This window comes from Mixophyes fleayi, chromosome 2 (genome assembly GCF_038048845.1).
Source record: "Mixophyes fleayi isolate aMixFle1 chromosome 2, aMixFle1.hap1, whole genome shotgun sequence".
Taxonomy (NCBI): domain Eukaryota; kingdom Metazoa; phylum Chordata; class Amphibia; order Anura; family Limnodynastidae; genus Mixophyes; species Mixophyes fleayi.
In genome coordinates this window covers 336,044,140-336,069,168 of record NC_134403.1, presented here as the reverse complement: position 1 = coordinate 336,069,168, position 25,029 = coordinate 336,044,140, and the positions used below count along the sequence as shown (strand labels likewise).

Genomic DNA, 25,029 nt, shown 5'->3' with positions numbered 1-25,029 from the left:
AATGTCTCCCTACCTGTGGTGTAACTAGTCTCAGATTACTCAACCAGACTCTGAATTAGATACTCACCTGTCAAAGATAACTCCTTTTTAAACTATTAAGATTAGTGGCCATTTTATAGTCCAATCCAGGATTCCTGTCCATTGCCCTAATATATTTCCCTGCCATTCCAGTGATATATGAATACCGCTTGGCATTAATGAGCCATATGGGGAAATTTACTGAACTACCACAAGACATTACAGAGATGGGAGATAGTTCATTTAGATTTTCCGTTTAAAACTTGAACAATTTAATTTCAATTCAAATGTGTTAATTAGAAGAGACACATTAAATCATTTGAATTGTGCCAACCAGTGTTAATGCAATTTACAAATCAGGTGAGGAACTCTGCATTGGCATCCCCTGCTGATAATTCAAACTTGCCTCAACTCGGCAGGTGGCACAGACAGGCTTTGCATGCAAACTACAAAGAGCCTTTTCCGTATCATCAATGTCTTCAGAAGTTTTACTCTCCCTTGTAGATATAACAACCTGTATTGACTGATGCAAATGCTTTAGAGGTGTGTGTGCCTCTAACTTAAAGTCTGCAGCTGTCAAGAAGCCACAAAACCTATCATAAAAAAGGCTGTGTATAAACATTCACACATAAATATGTAACAGTATACAGTAAACAGAATTGACAATAACTGATGTGATGCAGAGACATATTAAGGGAAAAATAGAAGTTGACAGTAGAAAAAAACTCTCAAAGATCCATTTAGTCTACTCTTATGTGTTCTTTTTTGGATAGGCTGAGTGTTGTATAGGGGGTGTTGGCTTTTCGTTTAATAATTTCTTAAAAGTATTATACTTGTCCCATGCATTCTTGAATTCTTGTAAATAAGTGCTGGGAGACTATTCTGTGGATCATTCACCCTTTCTGTAAATAAATTCTTATGTGTCCTTTCACACTTCTTCACTCCAATATGAAGTATTCCCCCTTGTTGTAGATAGCTCATTTTTTTATTTTTTTTTAAATACTGCCTTCCTGAACTGTATTAATAGATTTGATATTTTGGAATGTTTCTATCACATCACACATGTCCCTTCTCCTGTAAACTATACATGTTCAGCTCTTGAAGACTTTCCTGCTAAGTTTTGTTATGCAGCATTTTAGTAGCCCTTCTCTAAATAGTTTCTTTTCTATTACTGTATAGTTAGACATTGGTCCCCCAAAACTAAACACATTACTCGAGTTGAGGTCTTACCGGTAACCTATAAAGGTGCAATATAACCATACCACCCAACATGCAAGTCCCAGCGTGGCCAGAGGGCTGTGCGCTAGGATGCCCATTAGCTAACTCCCTTCCTCTAACATTCCCACCCGTGGGACAAACATCTCCCCGGGCCAGACAGAGCCATAAATTTGAGGCTGTGCACCGAAAATCACTATAATTGGGAGGTTTGCTATAACTTCCCCTTCCTCCTATTACCTCTTCCTATGCAACAAGTGTTCTACTGAGTTATCCCACTGCTTGCTTACACACATATCTTCTACAATTCTAACACCACTGTCCTTTTCCTCTGTTTATTATAGACATTAGATCACCATTCAATCTGTATTTACATTTTTGCAACCCACATGCATTCATTTCAATTTTGATATGTTAAATTAAGGATTACATATGCATTTATTTTATGCTTTCTGGGGTATCAACCCTGTTACATATCTTTGTATAATATCACTAGTGGATACATTTACAAAATCCAGGACTGATCAATGAGGAGGAGCCTTTCTTTGAGTCAAATCAAAGAATTTTCAGTTTCTAAATGAATTTATTGTGGGATGTTACATCTAATGTCTTGCTAAAACCTAAGCAAGCTACATCCACTGATCCATTCTGACCACTGACCATTTTCTACTCACGCTAACTTTACGGATTCTTTTTTTGGTAGGGTGTCAGTTATGGGTATTATGTGGGAGAACAAAGGCTAGACAATTTAAATAAATTAACTTTCCTGTTTCTTCCCTTAACTACTTTCACAAAATTCTGAGAACGATATTGGAGTTTTGGCTTACTTACGTGTGCCATAAGTTGTACATTTCAATTGTTTATGTCTGTGCGGTTTTTTGCATTTATTTATAGTTTTATTGGTAAAGCATGTCAACATGCAGTAGCATGGGCTTATTAATATTTAAGCCTATATTAAGACATTGAACTAAGAGCTCTTGTAGTAGAAGTGTTAGGGAAGAGATGGGTTTTACAGACCTGGATACTTTTTCTTCTGCAGAAAACCCTAATAATTATGACACTGGGTTTTCATGCTGATTCCAGAGGATTTTAGAAATACGAGGTCACAGGGATCTAGAAGAAATCACTGTGCCCACATGTTTAAGAAGTGATACATTATCCATAAAGACACGCCATTTTTTTCTTGTAAGTGAGTCTGGTTCCCTCTCGCTCACTTAAGTACTTTGCTACAATTTAAAACCTTACACCAGCAGGCGAGTTCTGATGCAGTATTTACAGTGATGACATCATAAAACTGGAAAAGTCATCAACATAAATCCAATGGTGTTGGCACTGAAAGGCTTCCGTTTACTAAAGGACACCGCAGACAGCCTCTCTAAGCCTGAAATGACTAATAAAAGCACAGTAGCAGCAGTAGTAGTAGTAGTAGTATTACATGTACATGAATAAATGTTACTTAAGACATGTAAACTTGAATACAGATGTTGATCAGGTGCAGAATAAAGTTGTTTACACAGCACCATTGTGGTGATTGGCAAAAAAATTTTTAGGCAGCACTGCTCAGATTTTTGAGCAGTTCCAAACAGATAGATATTGATCAAGATTGCTTATTGTTTTTGGTCCATACATGGAATGATTTAGGGGCCAAATTGACCTACATCACACCAGAATGTCCATCTTACTTGTTGCATGTAAGGACATCTATGTGTATCTTTGTGGGATGATGGCTATAAAACACAATACACCCTATTCTGCTTCTATAATACATAATAAGTATACACTAACCCTACGAGAATAAGAACTCTATTTTATGCCATGTTAAACAAAGTGGGGCGTATATAGAGTTGGCCACAAAAATGGAGTAGTACTCTTAAGAAAACAAGCGGATTTAGAGCCGCACAGACCTCCACATCACATACGCCAGCTTTACGATAAGTTATCAAACATCAGCGAGTATTTGCAATTGCGTATGTGAGTGTTTCAGCAGGTTTTGCATGAGCTACAGTTTTGTAAACCTGCCCAAACTGTACTTGGCCAACCTTAGACCACCCCTTCCCTACCCCATCCCACCTCTCCAGGGGTGGGCAGGCAGGCGTAAGTGCCACAAGTCTGCACAGGCGCATATGGGTGCATCCACTTTCTGGGCATGTGCATAGCGATTTAACACAAGACACGCTATGCAAACTGGTGTACGTTCCACTCTGCATCAGTATGTTAACTCTCTGTATGTTAACCTCGAACCAGTGTGTTTTATATGAAGAAAAAACTTTCATGCTTTCAGCTCTAGTGAACTAGAGTATCTGAATAAATTATAAAATTATGAAACTGCATTATTTGTATATCTTACAAAAATATTCAAGGACACGTGAATTAAAACTTATGTTTAGAAACTAAATTGTGAAAGCTATTAAATAGGTGTTGTCATTACAGAATATAACCCAATTTTTTTTTATATTAAGACTACATCAAGCCATACATGAAAATCTCATAACATATATTGTAACGTATGTTTAATCGAATCACGGCTTTTGTTATGGATTCAGTACGACAGAAGTACCTTAATTTTACATTGCTCTCATCATCCACTAGGTTCTCACAGCAAATATTAAATGGTGATGCAGTGGGAGGGCCGGGAGAAACTGCTTGCAGTGTGATACTATACAGCTCACCATTCTTTGCAGTGGATTGGCCCAAAGAGGAGGAGAGTAGGAGTGTGAGGTTCACTCATTCCTGAGAGGCAGCGAGGCAGATTGAGCATTTCTTATTAGATGTATTCCGGTATGTCTGGTTCTATTGGGAGTGTTGTAGGAACCAAAATACCAGGAGGTCCAAATAAGTGTGTAAATAAAGCACTAGCCCAGAAATGATGAGAAGCTTTGGAACAAACCCTGCAGCAGAAAAACAGACTTCCTCCAACATAGTGATTTCCAAACTGTGCAAGTTGGTTTCTTAAGTGACATTCATTGACAATTAATTAACAATTAATTGAAGCAATCCTACTCTACAAAAACAATTTGGGAACAATAATTTGGTAAAACTTTGAAATTGGACCTATATGTTACACAGTTCATATTAGTTGTGCTTTCTGTACTATGAATACCTATAAAAGACCGTGAGTGTTCCATCACATGGGGTCTTTGGATTCCAAATGAAGAGAGTTCCACAAAGGTATCCAGGTCTAGTACAGACCATGATTTCAGGAATGTACTTCAGGGGTTCTGCTTGCATCTGTCCCACCAGCCAGGGTCTCATTGATGTTAATGTGCAGTCAGGTGAGACGATGTGGAGTAAACATCTCTGAAGTACTGACAGAATGGCAAAAATATCTTCCAGACTTCTAGACCCTACATTTAGAAAGAAAGAAAAAAAACCATAACAAAATAAATAAAATTTTCCTAAGAATGCAACATTATAATAATTGTTGATTACATACATATAAGGTGCCACAAAATTAAGGAGCTCAGTACTGAGCAGTAGTACAAAAAAGTGTAGACACAATGCATGTAAACTAACATAGTATGAGTGTCAGAGAAGGGTAACATAATACAAGTAAGACAAAGGCGGGAGTAACTAACGTGTGTAGTATAACAAAACGGAAATTAAAGGTTAACATGAGTAGCAGAATGCAGTGAGCAAAGCCGGGTAAAGATATAATGAAGCAAAATATAGCGAAAAATGAGTGAAATGAGGTGGGATAAGGCTAGACAAGAAGCAGGGTAGGAAATAAAGGGGGGAAGAGGGGAAGCAAGGAAAAGAAGAGGATGGGTTCTCGGTTCTCAAGCCTATCAATTCACAGGAACCAGTTACTAGAGACTCCCAGCAAACTGCTAGACTGTATTCTCATTAATATTGCTTAATACAACTTCAGCTTCAATGTGTAAGTAAGAGGTCCCCTTTAATATGTTTAAATATCATGTTCTTTGAGCATATTCATTTGTATGCTATCAACCCTGCTTACAAGGCATAATAAATAACATTTATTTTTGCAGGAAAGTATAGATTGTAATGCATGCAACAAAAGCCGCACGAGATAATTCAGCAGTAATAAAATGTGGAAAGCCAATTATAATGACAGTAAGGAAGGGAGGGGTGCCGACATGTGCAAACTGCTGCCAAGGATGGACAGAGTGGTCAGTAAGGGAAAGAAAGCACAGACACAGCTATATTATGCTGCAAGTCATCTTAAACAAGGGCCTCATTTACAGTTAGCAGCAAAGGAAAAGGAGCAAATTTGCTCTTGAACAAACCATGTTGCAATAGAAAGGGAGTAAATGCATTTTTTTTTTTTGCATGCTAGCGAAATACTGGCTCCTTTTACATGTAGCACACAAATGCTGGACAGTTTTATTTTTACACCGCAATTTAGAGTAGAGCTAGGACACCCACCTCCGCAGTGCATCATGGTTTTGCCAAAGCGCAGATTTGCTCCTTTCTTTTGCTTTGCTATGTCACTCACCGGACCGTGAGTGCCTCTTCCCGGACATTTAGGAACCGTGGCCGTCCACCATCCTGAGGGTCTGCGCATGCGCAGCCCTTTTCTATACTTCAGTGTATACCCCTTTAACTTAATTGGCAGATCAGGCAACCTCCCTATATTAAGCACCTGTGGTCACTACCACGTTGCCTGATCTTGGAGTCTCATTCCTCATGAGTCTCTGAAGGTGTTCCTGTATTACTTGTGTATTCAGTGCTGCTGATTCCTGTGGTTTCCAAACCACTTCTACTACTGTGGTTCCATACCACTTCTACCATCAACTGTATCATCATGACTGTTTGCTGATTCCTATCCGCTGCCTCCGTGCACTACAGTCTTCTACACCACTTCAACGTTATTTTATATCTATGTGACTGTTTACTCATTTCTATCCGCTGCCTCCGTGCACTACAGTCTCCTGCTTGCAACTCGCCTGTGTTCAACATCGTGACTGCCAGCTGACTGCTATCCGCTGCCTCTGTGCACTACAGTCTCCTGCTTGCAACTCGCCTGTGTTCAACATCGTGACTGCCAGCTGACTGCTATCCGCTGCCTCTGTGCACTACAGTCTCCTGCTTGCAACTCGCCTGTGTTCAACATCGTGACTGCCAGCTGACTACTATCCGCTGCCTCTGTGCACTACAGTCTCCTGCTTGCAACTCGCCTGTGTTCAACATCGTGACTGCCAGCTGACTACTATCCGCTGCTTCTGTGCACTACCGTCTCCTGCTTGCAACTCGCCTGTGTTCAACATCGTGACTGCCAGCTGATTACTATCCGCTGCCTCCGTGCACTACACTCTCATCTCATCTTTGCTGTGTCTTCCTCGAGACTTCCGCTTTTCATTACCATCTGCTACACTTCTTGATCTACAGCTCCTGCCCTGCGCTGCACTCCTGTTTCCCATCGCTGTTGGTTCCTGTGGTTGCTACTGGTTACCTCCGTGTGCCGCTGAGTCCTGCCGCTGTGGTCAGCGCTATCGTCCATCTCCTGCTGATCCACTCTCCACGCCTTCACGTGTTCCACTGGCCTCTACCCTCCTGTCAGCATTGGATTTGTATCTCTTCTACTACCCTCTGCTGGATCATCTCCATTCTCCTGGGTTTCCTATGAGTCCAGTTCCACGTGTTGCTGACTCCTGTGGATTCGTGTCCCTGTCGGTCTACTCACCTGTGCGCTGCACCTGCTAGACCGCTGCTTCTCCTATCCAGGGACTTCCTATCCAGTCGGTCTCCAGCCGCTCAGGTACCGCTGCAATCCCATCTGACTGCTACTGCTGAACCACGGTATGCATACTTCTCATTGACTGTGCTGTGTATTGCATATCTTGCTGGACTGTGTTTGGTTCTCTCTGGAGTCTGCTATCCGCTGAGTCTATTGCCATCATTGACTGTGTTATCATTGTGCTGGACTACTTCAAGAGACTTTCTAGATTGCAGACCTGATCAGTCATTTACATATATATATACCTATATTGTGCATATTACTGTGGATCGTGTATAAGGTGCCTGTGTATATCCTGTGTTGCAGTCTTCCCCCGTGCACCTCCTCTCATATATATGCAGTGGTACAACTTGCTGATGTCAGACCACTGATCCCTGTTTCCGGTATCACCTGTTCCATTATCCTCTCACATAGCAGTGGTACAACTTGCTACCGCAGACCACTGACTACCTGGATACCTCCACTTGGATTCCATTCCTTCACTCAGACAGCGGTACAACTTGCTACCCGCAGACCGCTGACTCTCATCACCTCCTTGTCTCTGTTGGACATTCCTCCTCACTATAGCAGTGGTACAACTTGCTATCGCAGACCACTGACTACCTTCACGTGTCCTTGTCCATACAGTTCCTTGTGTATCATTACCTCATTATTACCAGTGTTGCTAGTCATAGACTTTCCTGAGCATCTCATCGGTCATCATTTCATGTTCCGTGATCACCCAGCTACCAGAGTACCCTATTACCATCTACGTTGCTCTGGTAAGCCTACCATCTGGTGATTCCTGGGTAAAGACTCCTAGTGCCCGTGACAGTAAGATCAGGCCATGACAGACCCAGATGTGGAACCTACCGCCAAAGAGATGCTGCAACATCTGGTTAGCCGTGTGGAGCAACAGGATGCCCGCCAACAGCTGTTACTTCAGTGTTATCAGTCATTAACCTCCCAAGGAACATCTGGACAGACTGTGACAGCTACTACTGAAGCTCCTGTGCTTTCCTCCGTTTCCCCATTGCCATCCCAGGTGTCTATAGCTTCCACGCTTCACCTGCCTACTCCGTCAAAGTACGATGGAGACCCCAAAACTTGTAGGGGTTTCCTTAACCAATGTTCAGTCCATTTTGAGCTCCAACCTCAAAATTTTTCTACCCATCGTTCCAGAGTGGCCTATCTTATCTCTTTGTTTTCAGGACAAGCCCTGGCTTGGGCCTCCCCTCTGTGGGAGAGGAACGATCCAATATTACAAGATAGTGCCAAATTCATTTCTACATTCCGAAGTGTGTTCGATGAACCAGGTCGTGTGACCTCCGCTGCTTCCAGCATCCTCCGTCTGCGACAAGGATCTCATACTGTAGGCCAGTACGTCATTCAATTTAGGATCTTAGCCTCTGAACTTCAGTGGAACACTGAAGCCCTAGTTGCCGCCTTCTGGCAGGGGCTTTCCGATAAAATTAAAGATGCACTGACTACCCAAGAGCTTCCTTCGTCACTTGAAGATTTGATCTCTCTATGCCATCGTGTTGATATGAGATTTCGTGAAAGAGAGGCTGAGAAAACGACTTCTGCTAAAGCACCTTTTCGCTCTAACCCTCAATTTCGTCCAGTGTCACCCGCTGTGATTCCCATGGAGATTGGACGTTCCAAGTTATCTTCTGAGGAGAGGAAACGAAGAGTCAAGAATAGACTCTGTATCTATTGTGCTGATTCCACTCATGTCCTCAGCTCCTGCCCTAAGAGATCGGGAAATGCCAGGCCCTAACTAGTTCTGGAGAGGTGAAGTTAGGGTCCCTGGAGTCCTCTCCATCGTCTATGAAATCTAAAGTCTGCGCTTTTGATGTGACTATTTCCTTTGCTACCAAGACCTTTGAGTCACAGGCATTGATTGATTCCGGAGCAGCAGGAAATTTTATTTCCAAATCGTTAGTTAATCAATGGTCTCTACCAATGATTACCTTAAAAACTCCCATTACTGTGACGGCTATCGATGGATCACGTCTCATCAACGGTCTCATCACCCAGAGTACGTCTCCAGTAACCCTTCAGATTGGTGCTCTGCATCATGAAGAGATATCGTTTTTAATTCTTCCTGTTACGACAAGTCCGATTGTCCTAGGCCTTCCATGGCTTCAGTGTCACTCTCCCCAGATTGACTGGCGCACCCCTCAAGTCACGTCTTGGGGGCCTGAATGTCACCATCATTGCCTTTCCCAAGTCATTCCTCTCAAGGTACAGCAAGCTTCCATTTCAGCTATTTCACCGGGACTCCCTCCTCAATATGCTTCATTTACCGATGTTTTTGATAAAGCTCAGTCTGAACGTCTTCCTCCTCATCGTTCTTGGGATTGTCCGATTGATCTTCTTCCTGGCAAGACTCCTCCCAGAGGCCGGGTCTATCCACTCTCGTTACCTGAAACTCAAGCTACATCTGAATATATACGGGAGAACCTCCAGCGTGGGTTCATTCGACCTTCCACCTCGCCCGCTGGAGCTGGGTTCTTCTTTGTCAAAAAGAAGGATGGATCATTACGCCCTTGTATAGATTTTCGTGGACTCAATGCCATTACTATCAAGAACCGGTATCCCATTCCGTTGATCACTGAGCTATTTGACCGCATCAAGGGAGCCCGTATTTTTACTAAGTTGGATCTTCGTGGTGCTTACAATTTAATCAGAATTCGTTCCGGTGACGAATGGAAGACGGCGTTTAACACCAGAGACGGGCATTACGAATATCTGGTAATGCCTTTCGGGCTATGTAATGCCCCCGCTGTTTTTCAGGGCTTCATTAATGAGATTTTTCGGGACTTATTATATGTATGTGTCGTCGTCTACCTGGACGACATATTGATTTTTTCACAGGACCTGCCTTCTCACCACCAACATGTGGCAGAAGTCCTCTCCAGGCTACGGAAAAATTCATTGTTCTGTAAATTAGAAAAATGTTCATTCGAATTACCCCAGATTCCATTCTTGGGGTATATTGTTTCCGGAGTTGGTCTGAAGATGGATCCTGACAAAGTAAATGCTGTACTACATTGGCCCCAGCCAACTACTCTTCGTGCCATCCAGCGTTTTTTAGGTTTTGCCAATTACTATAGACGCTTCATTCAAGATTTTTCTTCCATTGCATCTCCTATTGTGGCCCTGACTCGTAAAGGGGCTAATCCTAAGCAATGGTCTACTGAGGCTATTCAAGCCTTTCAAACATTAAAAGAGTCCTTCTCTTCGGCTCCAATCCTTCGTCAGCCTGATGTGACACTCCCTTTTTTCCTAGAAGTAGATGCCTCTAATGTGGGCTTAGGAGCTATTCTCTCCCAACGCTCGGAACAGCAAAAATTCCACCCTTGTGCCTTCTATTCTCGGGGTCTCCTACCCGCAGAGAAGAATTATACCATCGGAGACAAGGAATTACTGGCTATCAAAGCCGCATTAGAGGAATGGAGATACTTGTTGGAGGGAGCTCGCCATCCGGTGACGATCTTCACGGATCATAAGAACTTGTCATATCTCCAGTCTGCCCAATGCTTGAACCCTCGTCAAGCAAGATGGTCTCTTTTCTTTTCCCGTTTTGAATTAATAATTACCTTCAAACCAGCTGCCAAGAACAAAAAAGCTGATGCCTTATCTAGAGCCTTTGCTACGTCCTCTGATATAGAAGAGGTTTCCAACCATACCATTCTAGACCCCAAATGTATCTCACTGGCTGCTTCATCCACCAAAACGCTACCATTTGGGAAGACCCTCGTGCCTTCTACTCTAAGGAGGAAAATCCTTTCGTGGTTCCATGCCTCTCGTTTTTCTGGACACGCCGGTGAACACAAGACTTTTGAGATCCTCTCTCGAAGTTACTGGTGGCCTTCAATGAGGAGAGACGTCAAAGAGTTCATTGCTTCCTGTGAATTATGTTCGCAATTCAAATCCTCCCGCAGAACCCCAGCAGGGTTGCTGCGACCACTACCCATTCCGTCCAAACCATGGACCCATATTAGTATGGATTTCGTTACTGACTTACCACCTAGTAAGAACCATAACACTATTTGGGTGGTAGTGGACAGATTTTCGAAGATGGCTCATTTCATCCCTCTGTCTGGTTTGCCTTCCTCGTCTATCCTGGCTGAACATTTCATTAAAGAGATCTTCCGTATCCATGGATGTCCATCTGAGATTGTGTCTGATAGAGGAGTACAATTCGTGTCCAGATTCTGGCGAGCCCTTTGTAAAACCTTGGGCATACGATTAGCACTCTCATCTTCTTACCATCCACAATCCAATGGACAAACCGAACGTGTCAATCAAGATCTTGAGACTTTTATAAGGATATTTTCATCAGCCAATCAAGACAACTGGGTAGAGTTACTCCCTTGGGCTGAGTTCGCCCATAACAACATGTACCATGAGTCATCATCCAAAACTCCATTCTTTGTGGTCTACGGTCACCATCCGTCTTTTCCGGAATTTCCTGCCCTCCCGCCCACCCAAGTTCCTGCGGTGGAGACTGTTTGTCAGACCTTTAAAAATATCTGGTCTCAGGTTAGAACCTGTTTAAAGAAGACATCTGTCAAATATAAATCTTTCGCTGATAAGAAGAGGCGGGCTATTCCACCACTAAAAATTGGAGATCGTGTCTGGTTATCCACAAAAAATATTCGTTTGAAGGTTCCATCCATGAAATTCGCCCCTCGTTTTATTGGTCCATATAGGATCATTCAAGTTATCAATCCAGTATGTGTGAAACTCCTTCTTCCTAAGAGTCTTCGGATTTCTAATGCCTTCCATGTATCTTTGCTCAAACCTCTTATTATCAACCGTTTTTCAACTCCTCCCTCAGCTCCGCAGCCAGTTCAAGTCCATCAGGAGGAGGATTTTGAGATTACCGAGGTACTATATGCAAAAATTTCGCGAGGAGTCCTCCACTTCCTCGTTCATTGGAAGGGCTTTGGTCCTGAGGAGCGCTCTTGGATCAAAGCTGAAGATCTTAATGCTCCTGCCCTTTTGAAGAAGTTTTACTCCAAAAATCCGGACAAGCCCGGTTCCAGGCGTTCTGTGCCCACCTTTAAAAGGGGGGGTACTGTCACTCACCGGACCGTGAGTGCCTCTTCCCGGACATTTAGGAACCGTGGCCGTCCACCATCCTGAGGGTCTGCGCATGCGCAGCCCTTTTCTATACTTCAGTGTATACCCCTTTAACTTAATTGGCAGATCAGGCAACCTCCCTATATTAAGCACCTGTGGTCACTACCACGTTGCCTGATCTTGGAGTCTCATTCCTCATGAGTCTCTGAAGGTGTTCCTGTATTACTTGTGTATTCAGTGCTGCTGATTCCTGTGGTTTCCAAACCACTTCTACTACTGTGGTTCCATACCACTTCTACCATCAACTGTATCATCATGACTGTTTGCTGATTCCTATCCGCTGCCTCCGTGCACTACAGTCTTCTACACCACTTCAACGTTATTTTATATCTATGTGACTGTTTACTCATTTCTATCCGCTGCCTCCGTGCACTACAGTCTCCTGCTTGCAACTCGCCTGTGTTCAACATCGTGACTGCCAGCTGACTGCTATCCGCTGCCTCTGTGCACTACAGTCTCCTGCTTGCAACTCGCCTGTGTTCAACATCGTGACTGCCAGCTGACTGCTATCCGCTGCCTCTGTGCACTACAGTCTCCTGCTTGCAACTCGCCTGTGTTCAACATCGTGACTGCCAGCTGACTACTATCCGCTGCCTCTGTGCACTACAGTCTACTGCTTGCAACTCGCCTGTGTTCAACATCGTGACTGCCAGCTGACTACTATCCGCTGCTTCTGTGCACTACCGTCTCCTGCTTGCAACTCGCCTGTGTTCAACATCGTGACTGCCAGCTGATTACTATCCGCTGCCTCCGTGCACTACACTCTCATCTCATCTTTGCTGTGTCTTCCTCGAGACTTCCGCTTTTCATTACCATCTGCTACACTTCTTGATCTACAGCTCCTGCCCTGCGCTGCACTCCTGTTTCCCATCGCTGTTGGTTCCTGTGGTTGCTACTGGTTACCTCCGTGTGCCGCTGAGTCCTGCCGCTGTGGTCAGCGCTATCGTCCATCTCCTGCTGATCCACTCTCCACGCCTTCACGTGTTCCACTGGCCTCTACCCTCCTGTCAGCATTGGATTTGTATCTCTTCTACTACCCTCTGCTGGATCATCTCCATTCTCCTGGGTTTCCTATGAGTCCAGTTCCACGTGTTGCTGACTCCTGTGGATTCGTGTCCCTGTCGGTCTACTCACCTGTGCGCTGCACCTGCTAGACCGCTGCTTCTCCTATCCAGGGACTTCCTATCCAGTCGGTCTCCAGCCGCTCAGGTACCGCTGCAATCCCATCTGACTGCTACTGCTGAACCACGGTATGCATACTTCTCATTGACTGTGCTGTGTATTGCATATCTTGCTGGACTGTGTTTGGTTCTCTCTGGAGTCTGCTATCCGCTGAGTCTATTGCCATCATTGACTGTGTTATCATTGTGCTGGACTACTTCAAGAGACTTTCTAGATTGCAGACCTGATCAGTCATTTACATATATATATACCTATATTGTGCATATTACTGTGGATCGTGTATAAGGTGCCTGTGTATATCCTGTGTTGCAGTCTTCCCCCGTGCACCTCCTCTCATATATATGCAGTGGTACAACTTGCTGATGTCAGACCACTGATCCCTGTTTCCGGTATCACCTGTTCCATTATCCTCTCACATAGCAGTGGTACAACTTGCTACCGCAGACCACTGACTACCTGGATACCTCCACTTGGATTCCATTCCTTCACTCAGACAGCGGTACAACTTGCTACCCGCAGACCGCTGACTCTCATCACCTCCTTGTCTCTGTTGGACATTCCTCCTCACTATAGCAGTGGTACAACTTGCTATCGCAGACCACTGACTACCTTCACGTGTCCTTGTCCATACAGTTCCTTGTGTATCATTACCTCATTATTACCAGTGTTGCTAGTCATAGACTTTCCTGAGCATCTCATCGGTCATCATTTCATGTTCCGTGATCACCCAGCTACCAGAGTACCCTATTACCATCTACGTTGCTCTGGTAAGCCTACCATCTGGTGATTCCTGGGTAAAGACTCCTAGTGCCCGTGACATGCTAATTCTAAATTAAGCCCTTAAGTGTTTTTATTCCTATATCAGGAAACTGAATAGAAGATTAGAAATACTTATTTACAAAGATATTTATAACAGGGTCAATGTATTGCTTTTCTCCCTTGGTGATAGCACTTGCTCCATTTACTCAATAAGCTTGGTCCAGACTACTTAAAAAGAGATACAACTATCAGGCTATATTTATTAGTATTTAAAAAAAAACCCTACAGTTAGCAGGCAATTTAACTACATATGTTAAAGCGCTACGGAATTTGCTGGCGCTATATAAATAAATGTTGATGATGAATATATTTGACCTTTAAACTTAGGATATTTCAAGTGAAAAAAGTACCAATTTACTTCATCTAAAACTTTAGTCCATAAGAAATGTCAACATTAAACTGGGATCTCCCGGTGGGCTTACTTCAATGATCTCCATAGTATATACAAGTAAATCATGTGAAATAATGTACCGTTTTCAGATAAGAAATAAGTTGTTTAAAGGGCAAATTAACCAAACATATTAGTAGGTTACAGCCATGTATTTGATCAGTTATATTAGATAAAATTAGTTCACAAACGAAAAAGTTTTTCACAGTTATATTTCATACTTATGAATAATAAAAACACAAAGCCTTTGTGTCCTAGCTGTGTTGAATAATTTAGATCGTTATTCTCTAGAATCATATAAATTTACCTTGACAGTTTTCAAATACATTTACTGTATGTTTTCCTTTTAAAACATCTTCAAGCCTTAAAGAAAGTCTTCCGCATGGTACAGTCAGCTTCTCGCCTCTATGTAAACAGTCAGGTTGATTTTTCCTCCTGGCATGCAGCAGCAATGCACAACTAGTATTACTAAGTGCCAGCAGTGGCGACAGCGCGGTGACAACAGTTACTGTGTGTTCCAAATCATTTTGATAGGGTGGAGGGCAGGGACTTTGCGAGCAATTCCCTGAAAGATTGTCCTTGCTGTGATAGTCGAGCCTCTGTTTCTTTGCTACAGGTTCACGTGGGCAGACAGTACTCAAATCTAGTGAAGAACTGATGGCCAATTTTAGCACATTAGTTTGACACTTGGTGACTTGGGAGGGTAAAGCTATTTCTTGGTCCATTATAAGGGATAAGCCAATGTCACTCAGTGATCTGTGAAAAACGATGGAACAGTGCTGTAAACAAGCTTGCATTTTTAACGTAAGAGTAAACCATATTCTAGGATAAGAAAACCCACCATATTTAACTGACCTCAATAAGAAACATTTACCGACAGGTAAAATATGTGTCATTAAATATGACAACATGAATAAAGTACAGTATCAAAACCATTTCAGCTCTTTGATATGATAGCTACAGTGGTCTGCTGAGAATTCTTCCTGCTTACAAAACAATATACAACATTTTAAGCACGTAATATACTTTTCATGGTTAACAAAAACCCAGAAAATATCAACATTTATAAGGAACCCACACATAATTCAAAATAAAGATAATAATCCAAGTCAATTTTATATAACACTGAAATACAACATAGATAAAGTTTTCATGCAAAACTTCAAATGTTTGAGAATTAATCAATTTGTTTTTGCAAACTTTGGTTTGATGGAGAAGAGGTTTCAGACTATGGTATTTTTTTGTGAAAGTTTTTCTTTCGTGATAACCAGTAAAGTAACTCACGAGAGATACTGTATGGAAGGATGAATGTTTACAGACCTTAAGGGTAATTTACAAACAGGGTTGCAAATGCTGTTTTGTGATGTCACCCACAGTCTTTTGCACCAATGCACCGATGTTTCTGGGTAAGCACATGGCTTTGTAGGACAGGATGGCTATGTGTGCATGGGTGAAAAAAGTTTGTATTGTCTGATAGGCGGAGTTGGGTGGATTGGGGACATTCCTCTATAGGAAGCATTTTAAACTTTCCAGGTGCACTTTTGCAAAAAGTACCATTCTAGATGTACTTCAACCAATGTAATAAATAAATACAAACACACAAAAGAAACACATGCATTAAATACAGTTCTGATGTTCACTCATTCTATTAATACATTTAAGACGTAAACAAGGCTAAAAGGAGTATTTCAGGTGAAAATGGGATCGTTCACAATAAAAAATGGGGTGGTCTTAAAGCAGTAGTAGGCTGTGACGTAACGTTTAACTCTTTTACCCATACACGTTTTCTGGTAGATCTGCAAATTTTCAGAACTGGGAGCAGAAGAATTTTCTAGACTCAGTACCAAGGATGGTGAAGTGAGCGTTCACTTTAAAATGCACTTGGCGGACAAATAGGCGCAATAACACAAAACAAGTAGCATTGTTTAGGTCTGCACTATTTGTGGCTCATAAATGAGTTTTATAAATGCACATCTAATTAGGGTTCAAATATGTATTATTTGCAATTGGTATTATTTAGCTGAACTACAAGATGATATACTTTTTCCTGAATACCAAGGCATTTTGTGAAGTGCATGTGGGTCAACTGAAACACAATGGTCGAAGTGAAAATTTAGAAGTGACAGCATTGCACATGCAAGGGAATGGAATCTGATAGCATTACAATGAAGTCAGTAGAAGTGGCGGTATGGCATACCACCGTATACCAGCTTACATTATAAATGGCTTACTTACATATCAACAGAATCTTTCAGCTTCACACCAACCACTAGGAAGTCATCTATCACCCGTTGCCATATGTTTTCAACAAAACACTCAGAGTCTTCACATTTTTGTGTAGTAGATGGATAATGACAGTCTTCTACATCATCCAACAGAGAAACCAGACACTCCTTATAAATAAGACACAATGTTAGTGGGAATACATATTTACATACAGTATACTATGTACGCTGTATAATGAAGGCTTTCACTGGATTTGTATTGGTATATGTGAGACCATCATATCAAAATACTATTATTTTGCTTTGTAGTTGACATCCTTTCAAATACAGGGGCGGCAATGCTCCAACATGTTTCTTCCTTTCTTTTCTGGCACAAATAGCCCCACCAATCTATGTGTCATACATTGCTCTCCTTTGCTGTGAGAGTAATATACAGATGTATATTAGAAAAATCTGATTGTGTCGGTGTCGATTAATGTACAGTAGGGGCTTATTCTAGCCCCTGTGGTGGCCTGTGATTCCCTGTTGTTCAACACTATCCATTACAGGGCGGTCATAATCACCTCCACCCTCATACTAAAGTAACAAACTGTTTTCACTATGATGGGTTTAGAAGTGAACATACTAAAGGCTCCGCAGCCAGCTATTAAATACAATAAAGACAGGCACTTCATAATTTGCAGTGTTTTATACTTGCCAACACATTTAATATTAGAGTGTTCAATAGTACTTACATGAGATAGTAAATTAGCAGTAATCCGTTAATTATGATGTAATTGCAGATCTTTATATCACAGGTTGAATGTGTTTTAATTGTTACTTTTTTTAGTCTGTCAATAAAGTGTGTGTAAAATATTGTTATATATTAGGGTCATTATTTCCTGCTTTCAAGACATAGTTGCATACAGAGTTTGAACATATGAATTACAATTGAAACTCATAGAACGAATGTGACAATATTCCGTTCTCTCCTTTTTTTGGAAAACCGTATAAAGTGGGACCCACCTTTCTTCTATAAAGGTGCGCATTTCAAGAGGTGGCCTAACGTGGAGGGCTGCTTTAAACAAAACAAAATGTTTTGGGTGGAGATCAATTAGATAAAATAAAATATATATTTTTTTACTTACCTACGATACAGCTTTACTATGACCTGGTGGATTCGCGCTGCGCTCCTTCTCCCACTAAATAGAGTCTATCTCAAATAGAGGTGTTGTTGATGCACTTTACTTATGAATTTCCCAATGGTAAGAGGATTGTAGCTGGACAGTTAGGGCATTCAGGGGACCTGCTTCATGGTAATGCTGTAGCATAGGTAAGTAAAACTGTATAATTGCTCTTAGTCAACTTAAAAGTTGAATTGTCCATTAACAATAAGCCATTATCTTACCTTATTGGCAGAGTGAACAGATGTTTCCACACCCAGGGACATGTCTATTAATGAATCACATGATGATTTAAGCACTCTGTCTTGGACTTGTAAGTGGCTTTGCAGTTCTTCAAGGGAAAGCAAGCTGGTCTGTAAGTATAGCAGGTGGGAGACATGGTATTAAGACCATTTGGTGTAATTCACCAAGCCCTATAATTAAAATGCAGCTTGAATCTACAATCTACAATGCTGTTCAATCCTTGTGTCTTCAAACATAATTTGGCAATATATATTCTCTGGCAGAACGCCAGTAAATAAATGTAATGTACAGAATATGGATCTCACTTTGGACCCAGATGTGCAGAGATCCGTTGTAATTTGTGTACAGGTTATAGGTGATTGCAATCGGAAGCTACTAGTTTTTTGCACAAACTACTTAAACCCCAACCCTCAAGCTCGCTACCTAGGTGTCATTCATGACTCAGAGCTGTCCTTCATTCCCCTCATCATGTTACATATTGTACATCTAAGAAACATTTCCAGAATATGCACATACTGCACACAAGACCCTGCAGAAACTTTTCTACAAACACTCAAACTCCCGCATTGACTATTACAATTCCCTCCTTAGTGGCCTTCTCCTAACCTGGCTTTCACCCCTACGATCTATTTTGAATTAAAAACATTCTTCTACTGATGCTCCCCTCTGTGCTACATTGGTTGCCTGTACTTTCTACTAACATACAGGGGGGTATTCAATTGTTAGCGAGACGGGTGAAAATCCCCCGCTCAAAAAATATTACCGTTAATACGGTAATTACTCGCTGAATTTCAGCTCGCAGCTCAAATCCAGCGAGTAAATTACCGTATTAAAGGTATTAACGCGCAAATTACCATATTAACGGTAATATTTTTAGAGCGCGGGATTTTCACCCTTCTCGCTAACAATTGAATACCCCCCACAAAGTCATTAAGAAACTGCAACAAAATACATCTCTTCCCTTGTCTCAAAATTTGTCTTAGCTCAACCCTTCCAATCGTTATGCACCTCTCATTCATACTCATTACCAGCTCCCATTACTGATTACAGCACATTTTTGGGCAGCACCCACTCTTTGGAATTCCCTCCCTCACACAAACATTTGTTTGTACCACTTTTTCTGTTACCCAGTCTTATGTTATTACTGTGTTTTTCACCAACTGTAAAGCACTACAGTGTGTGCTGCTGCTATATAAATAAATGATGATAATAAATATTTTGGAAGCTCAACTACATATTTGCTAGCCTAGAAATGATCAAATATCTCAACATGTTTTAACCCTTCCGTTTATGCCATGCACAGTTTCTACAGATGGGTATAATTTGTGTGCATTCCACTGGAGTTTACATAGCTCATGCATCATACATCATGTCTGCTAGTATTTCTACCTCCTGTGACGGCACTTGAAGTATTACGTTAATTTCACATGATCGTGAATATACAGCGGGGCCGGAAACATGTCAATACAAGGAATTTTTTCCCTGTTGAAATTAAACTGGTGTTTTAAGTTTAGCATCAGTTAAACACAAAAGCCAGTTGCATTACAACAGAAATTGAAAATAATGCTGGAATATGTCATTTTAGTCTACAAATTCCAGTGTTGACAAATACAATAATAACTTTTGCCTTAATGGTAAGTAAAAGGATCTTCTCAGTAAGAAGTAAGGTGTTGTGCTGAGTGTTGAGAAATCCCTTATGTAATAGGAATGTTGGTTTTTGAAGTAGGGAAACATTTTTTTTCATCATTGAAGTTAATTGAACACAGTTTAAATGGAGCTGCAATTAGCAAGAGTCTGCACAAATGTGGATTTGCAATGCAAAGAACAAAGAAGGGCAAATAAAATGGTGCATGGCCTACAGTGCAAAACTTACCCGGAAAGACTAAAAGAACTTAATAGGTATAGTTTGGAGCAGAAAAGGGAAAGGGAGGACATGATAGAAACTTTCAAATATATCAAAGGTTTGGACAAGGTACAGGAGGGAAACATCCTTCAAAGTAGGAGAAGTATTAGAACACGAGGCTAATACAGTAGAGCAGTTTAAACATGCTTGGTATGGACATAAGAATATCCTTATAAAGAATAAGGGATCGAATAAGGTTTAAGGTTACTATAGGTTAATAAAACAATGGGCAGACTAGATGGGCCAAACGGTTCTTATCTGCCATCAAATTCTATGTTTCTAAATAGGCCTACATGGCACACTCAATACACATCCAGTACGCCACCAATACAGAATAGAATGTAACATAGAAATTGAACAGCAGAATCACCCAGAGCTTCATCCAATTATATGGCTTCAAAGATAAGATCATCTCTGACCAGGGGTCTTAATTTATACACGGTTTCTGGAAAGCTTCCTGTATCCTGTTGAATATGGTTTTGTATTCCCTCACAGCATACAACCTACAGTCAAATGGATTGAAAGAACTAAAGAAAGAATGAAATTAACCAGTAAATGATATTTTTCACTAAATGACTGCCTCTCACTTCTTCAGACTGCAGAATTTTCTTTGCACCAATCCAATCATCAGATCCTTTTTTGACAATTGCCGTTTTATCTGCAGGCATGCTCTATGGCTCTGACAGCAGTCTCGACCCCAACTTCAGCAGTCACAGTGAAGGTACTAAGAGATACCTAAGACCAACTGAAACAAACCTCATCAAAGCAAATCAATCCCTGAAAAAAATCCTACCCAACATTGACAGGGAGACGAATGTTATTGCAGGGAAAAAGTGATTTTCCACTGAACATATCTGTCTAAAACACCCTGCAGCTAAATGCAGTGCAATAAGCCATGTAGCTTCTCCTAGTGCACTATATTGTATTCCATAATTACATACTTAAAAATGGTAAAGGAAAATCCACTTACAGGATGTCTACCAGCATCTCCACCAGCACCTATTGAAGTACAAAGAGAAGAGGAATTCATTGTGGCTGAATTTCTGGATTCCCAAGTGTACCAAGGAGACATCTGATCCAACTGAAGGATGGGAAGTTTGGTAGAACCTTCATTCCACCAGATTTAACAAAGACTTTAACCATAAATATCCTTATAACTCTATGCCTGAATGATGTACCCTGAGGAGAAGGGTAATGTCAAGAAGTGAGCATCCTGAGTCAGGTATGCATGGCATTAGGAGTAGTGATGCTTCGGTTAGCTTTCCACACAGTGCAGTGAGGATCTCTTAAAGAAGTTCTACGAGGAAGCTGTCAGGAGCTGTGTCCAAATATTAGTACTTCATTGGTCGTTAGTTAATAAGGGTCCTGTGTTAATTCTCTCCCTGCTTCCAAGGCAGAGCTGAGCCCGAGGACTTAATTTAGAATATCTACCAGGTGCTCAGAAAGGTGGAAAACATCTGTCAAGATCTTGCCCTAAAGATGCTTCAAGAACTTCTACCAGGATCAAATTAAGGAGCATCTGTAAGAAGTTGTGTAAAGAATGGAAGTGGGGTAGGCCAAGATCCAGCGTCCTGCCTCTTCTGAATCTATAAAACGTACTTGACCCAAGGTTACAGTTAAATCCTGTCAAATTTGCACTGTATGAAGTACTCCTGTTTGGTTTTATCCAGTGGATCTAACAAGCAGAGTTCTTGTTCTTCAATTCTGCAGGAGAGCAATCCAGCTTGGTCAAATTTTACTTCTATTAGAGACACACCCCTTGGACAGCCTCTGCTGGAGGCAGCTCTATAAAAGGGCAACACCTCTGCTTATCGGTGCCAGATATTGTTCACCCAGGTAGACAAAATAAATGCAGAAATGAAAACAAAGGGAGGGCCCTGCTCGTGAGAGAGCTTACATTGTAATTGGAAGTAGGCACAACTGACACAGGAGGTGCCCGGACGGCTCTGTTGCTCAGAGTGGAAATTGGGACAGTTGTGAGACTGCATTAGTGTGAGTAGTATAGCTGGGAGTAAGGTAAGTTCTAATAAAAAGATGAGGTTTTCAGAGAGCGTTTAAAGATTATAGGCTCTGGGAGAGTCTAATTGGGAGTTGTAGGGAATTTCATAAGTGAGTAACAAGGTGCAGATCAGAGATATATATAAGAGGGTGTGCATATTGAGACGAGTACTTTGAATTGGATTTTGGAGGACATATGGAGTTAGTGTATTGATTTGCAAAGTGGTGCTGCAGATGTGGAGCAGTGAGGGAGGAGTATCAGTCTTGCTGCAGCATTTAAGATGTATTAGTGCAGGTAGATAGGCAAGGTGAATGCCAGATAGGAAGAGGTTGCTGTAGTCAAGGCGGGAGATGAGAGAGCCGAAAAAAGTTTTGTTAGCATCTTGGGTAAGAAAAGGGCATATTCTGGCAACATTTCTAAGGTGAAGGAGACAGGACTGGGAGAGAGACTGGATGTGAGGAATAAAGTAGAGGGCGGATTCACACTAAGACAGCAGGCTCTGGAGACTGAGGAAAGTGTGGTGTTATTGGTGGTAAGGAAGATTTGAGGGGAAATGGTGACACAGGGATGAGGGAAAAAGATATGCTATGTGTTGGACATGTTGAGCTTTAGGTAGAAATGGTCATCCATGTAGAGAAAGCAAAGACAGTTGGTCACAAGAGATAGTAAAGAAGGGAAGAGGTGAAGAGAGGAGAGGTAGCAGTGCTGCTGGTATTCATCTGTGTGCCACACATCTTGCCTACCATTTCACTTTGCCTGAACTCTGCCTGTCCTGACGACCTGTTTAAGTTGACTATTCTTCTGCGTGTCCCTTCTTGTGGCCCACCAGTCCCTTTTGGACATTGGATTCATATCATTATCCTGTTTCCTGGAGTTGGCCAGCAAACCCCTAACTTTCCACTACTGGGAACTGCCCTTGGAAAATACTGATTAGACTACTTTCGCAGATCTGGCTCAATATGTGCATTGGGTAAAGAGTCAAACCATAACTTCAAAGTCCGGCCAGAAACCACGTTAGGACCATGCCTTCATAAAATAAAACTTTTTAACTTTTTCCTAAAATATGTTTGTGTGTTTTAATAGTTTTATTACATAAACATTATAAATACCTCTATCTTAATCAAATGTGTCTGGTTGTTACAAAAGCCACGTCATTGAAAGTACAGAATGACTTCTGATTATCTTCACACAATAACTCTGCACTCCTGACTTGAATCTCATTAAATAGCTTTGCATGTGGGCACATATTAGCTTGACAAAGATTTATAGGACTGGAGCGCTGGTGTTCAATGAAAACTCTGTCCATGCTTTGGATGCCAACGTTTTCCTTCTACTGTATGAGTTTGGGTTGTGACGACCGCTTATATTACAGCAAGCATCCTCTGAGTGGATGAGAGTCAGAGCAGTTATACTTGGTTCTCTTTTCCTGTGGCACCAGTATGAGGAGCGGAAGTGCACCCAGGAGGCATTTATCTCTTCATCCGGCTAGTATACATCCACATCAATGTTGCAGCACAAACCCGTATGCTTCCGGTAAAAATGCTGCATTCTACTTGTATTCTCGCAAAAGGCGGCAGGTGTCACGGAAAAGCATATGCCTAAACATTTGACTATCAAACTTTATTTTTTTGTGTCAACATATTTTATAGCATCCACTCTGTATATTAGCATATATTAGTAAACATTTATGGCTGTTTCAGAAACAAATGATGTTTAATACATAACTCCCAACATGTCCTATTTCACCCAGGAATCATGTTCTGCTTCCAATTATTACTATATTAGTAAATATATATTTTTTAAGTAAGGGTCCATATTTACATTATAGAAGTATATACAGGCCATACACACCATAGGATGCTGCCATACAAAAATGAGAGATAAGCCTATGGATTGTTCATTTTTACATTTCTGGATTTGAATAAGGGAAGAAAGTGCTCATTTTGAAGTCTAACCTGTAATCTGGCTTCAAGCGTCTGTATCATTCGAAAATGATTTTCCTGGAACTGATTCTCAATAATTTTATCACCCGTGCGGACAGCCTAAAACAAAAAACAAAACTGCAAACATTATATACATAAAAATAATATTTAAGAGAAAAAATTGTAATAATTCTAAAAACACATTTTATCTGCTTTCACTTACCCCACCTGAAAGTGAATATTAACCTGCAGGTACTTGACACATATGATTTTAAAAACATTCCAAATAGATTACGTGGAGAACAATATACGTATTGTGTGTATACAAAGAGATGATTGGCAACTTCTGAACGTCTATTAGGTTTTAAAAAAAAAATAAAAATGGCTGAATTTAATATCTTATGTGGTAGGTTTAAACATTAATACCCCATTCATACTGCACCAAAAACCCGGGTTTTTGCAGAGGCACGCTGAAAAACCCGGGTCTTGGTGCAGTATGAATAGTCCAACCACAAAATCCCGGGTCTAAAATCCCGGGACTTAGACCCGGGATTTTGCGAGGGGTAATTCCCGTGTTGGACCCCGCTCGTCTGCAGTATGAATGGTGCAACCCGTGTAATTCCCGGGTCTCACCATTCATACTGTAAAAAAAAAAATTGTGAAGTAAAAAAAAAAGTAAAAAAAAAGATTTTAATTACTAAAAAATACAAAACAAATGTTTACTTAACTTATTTTCAGCCAGCGGTGTCTCCGGTGCGTTGCTGGCTGTCAGGGGGACCTCTGGGTACTAAAATGACGTCATTTCTAATGGATTAGAAATGACGTCATTTTAGTACCCAGAGGTCCCCCTGACAACCGGCAACGCACCGGAGACACCGCTGGCTGAAAATAAGTTAAGTACACATTTGTTTTGTATTTTTTAGTAATTAAAATCTTTTTTTTCACTTTTTTTTTTCTAAAACCGGGGTCGGGCAGGTGCAGTATTTACCCGCCCGACCCGGGATTCTTCTTATCTATACTGCCCTGTGCCCCGGCAATATCCCAGGTTAACAACCCGGGGCGGCAGTATGAAAGTGTTATTAGTTGGGTCTGATTTGTCTCTTATCTTCACAGATATTGAG

The 25,029-nt window shown here is 41.4% G+C and overlaps 1 protein-coding gene across 2 annotated transcripts in view; it reads right to left on the bottom strand.

Annotated features, from left to right (window-relative positions):
• The window catches only part of FANCB (FA complementation group B), a 41,520-nt gene that overhangs the window by 743 nt on the left and 15,748 nt on the right, over nt 1-25,029 (bottom strand). For both annotated transcript variants that reach the window (XM_075196993.1, XM_075196992.1), the window contains 5 exons: nt 23,942-24,028; nt 18,066-18,194; nt 16,689-16,846; nt 14,761-15,209; nt 4,334-4,577 (listed from right to left, as the gene is read on the bottom strand). In XM_075196993.1, the coding sequence (XP_075053094.1) occupies nt 4,334-4,577; nt 14,761-15,209; nt 16,689-16,846; nt 18,066-18,194; nt 23,942-24,028 (1,067 nt within the window). The remainder of the gene's footprint in view (nt 1-4,333; nt 4,578-14,760; nt 15,210-16,688; nt 16,847-18,065; nt 18,195-23,941; nt 24,029-25,029) is intronic.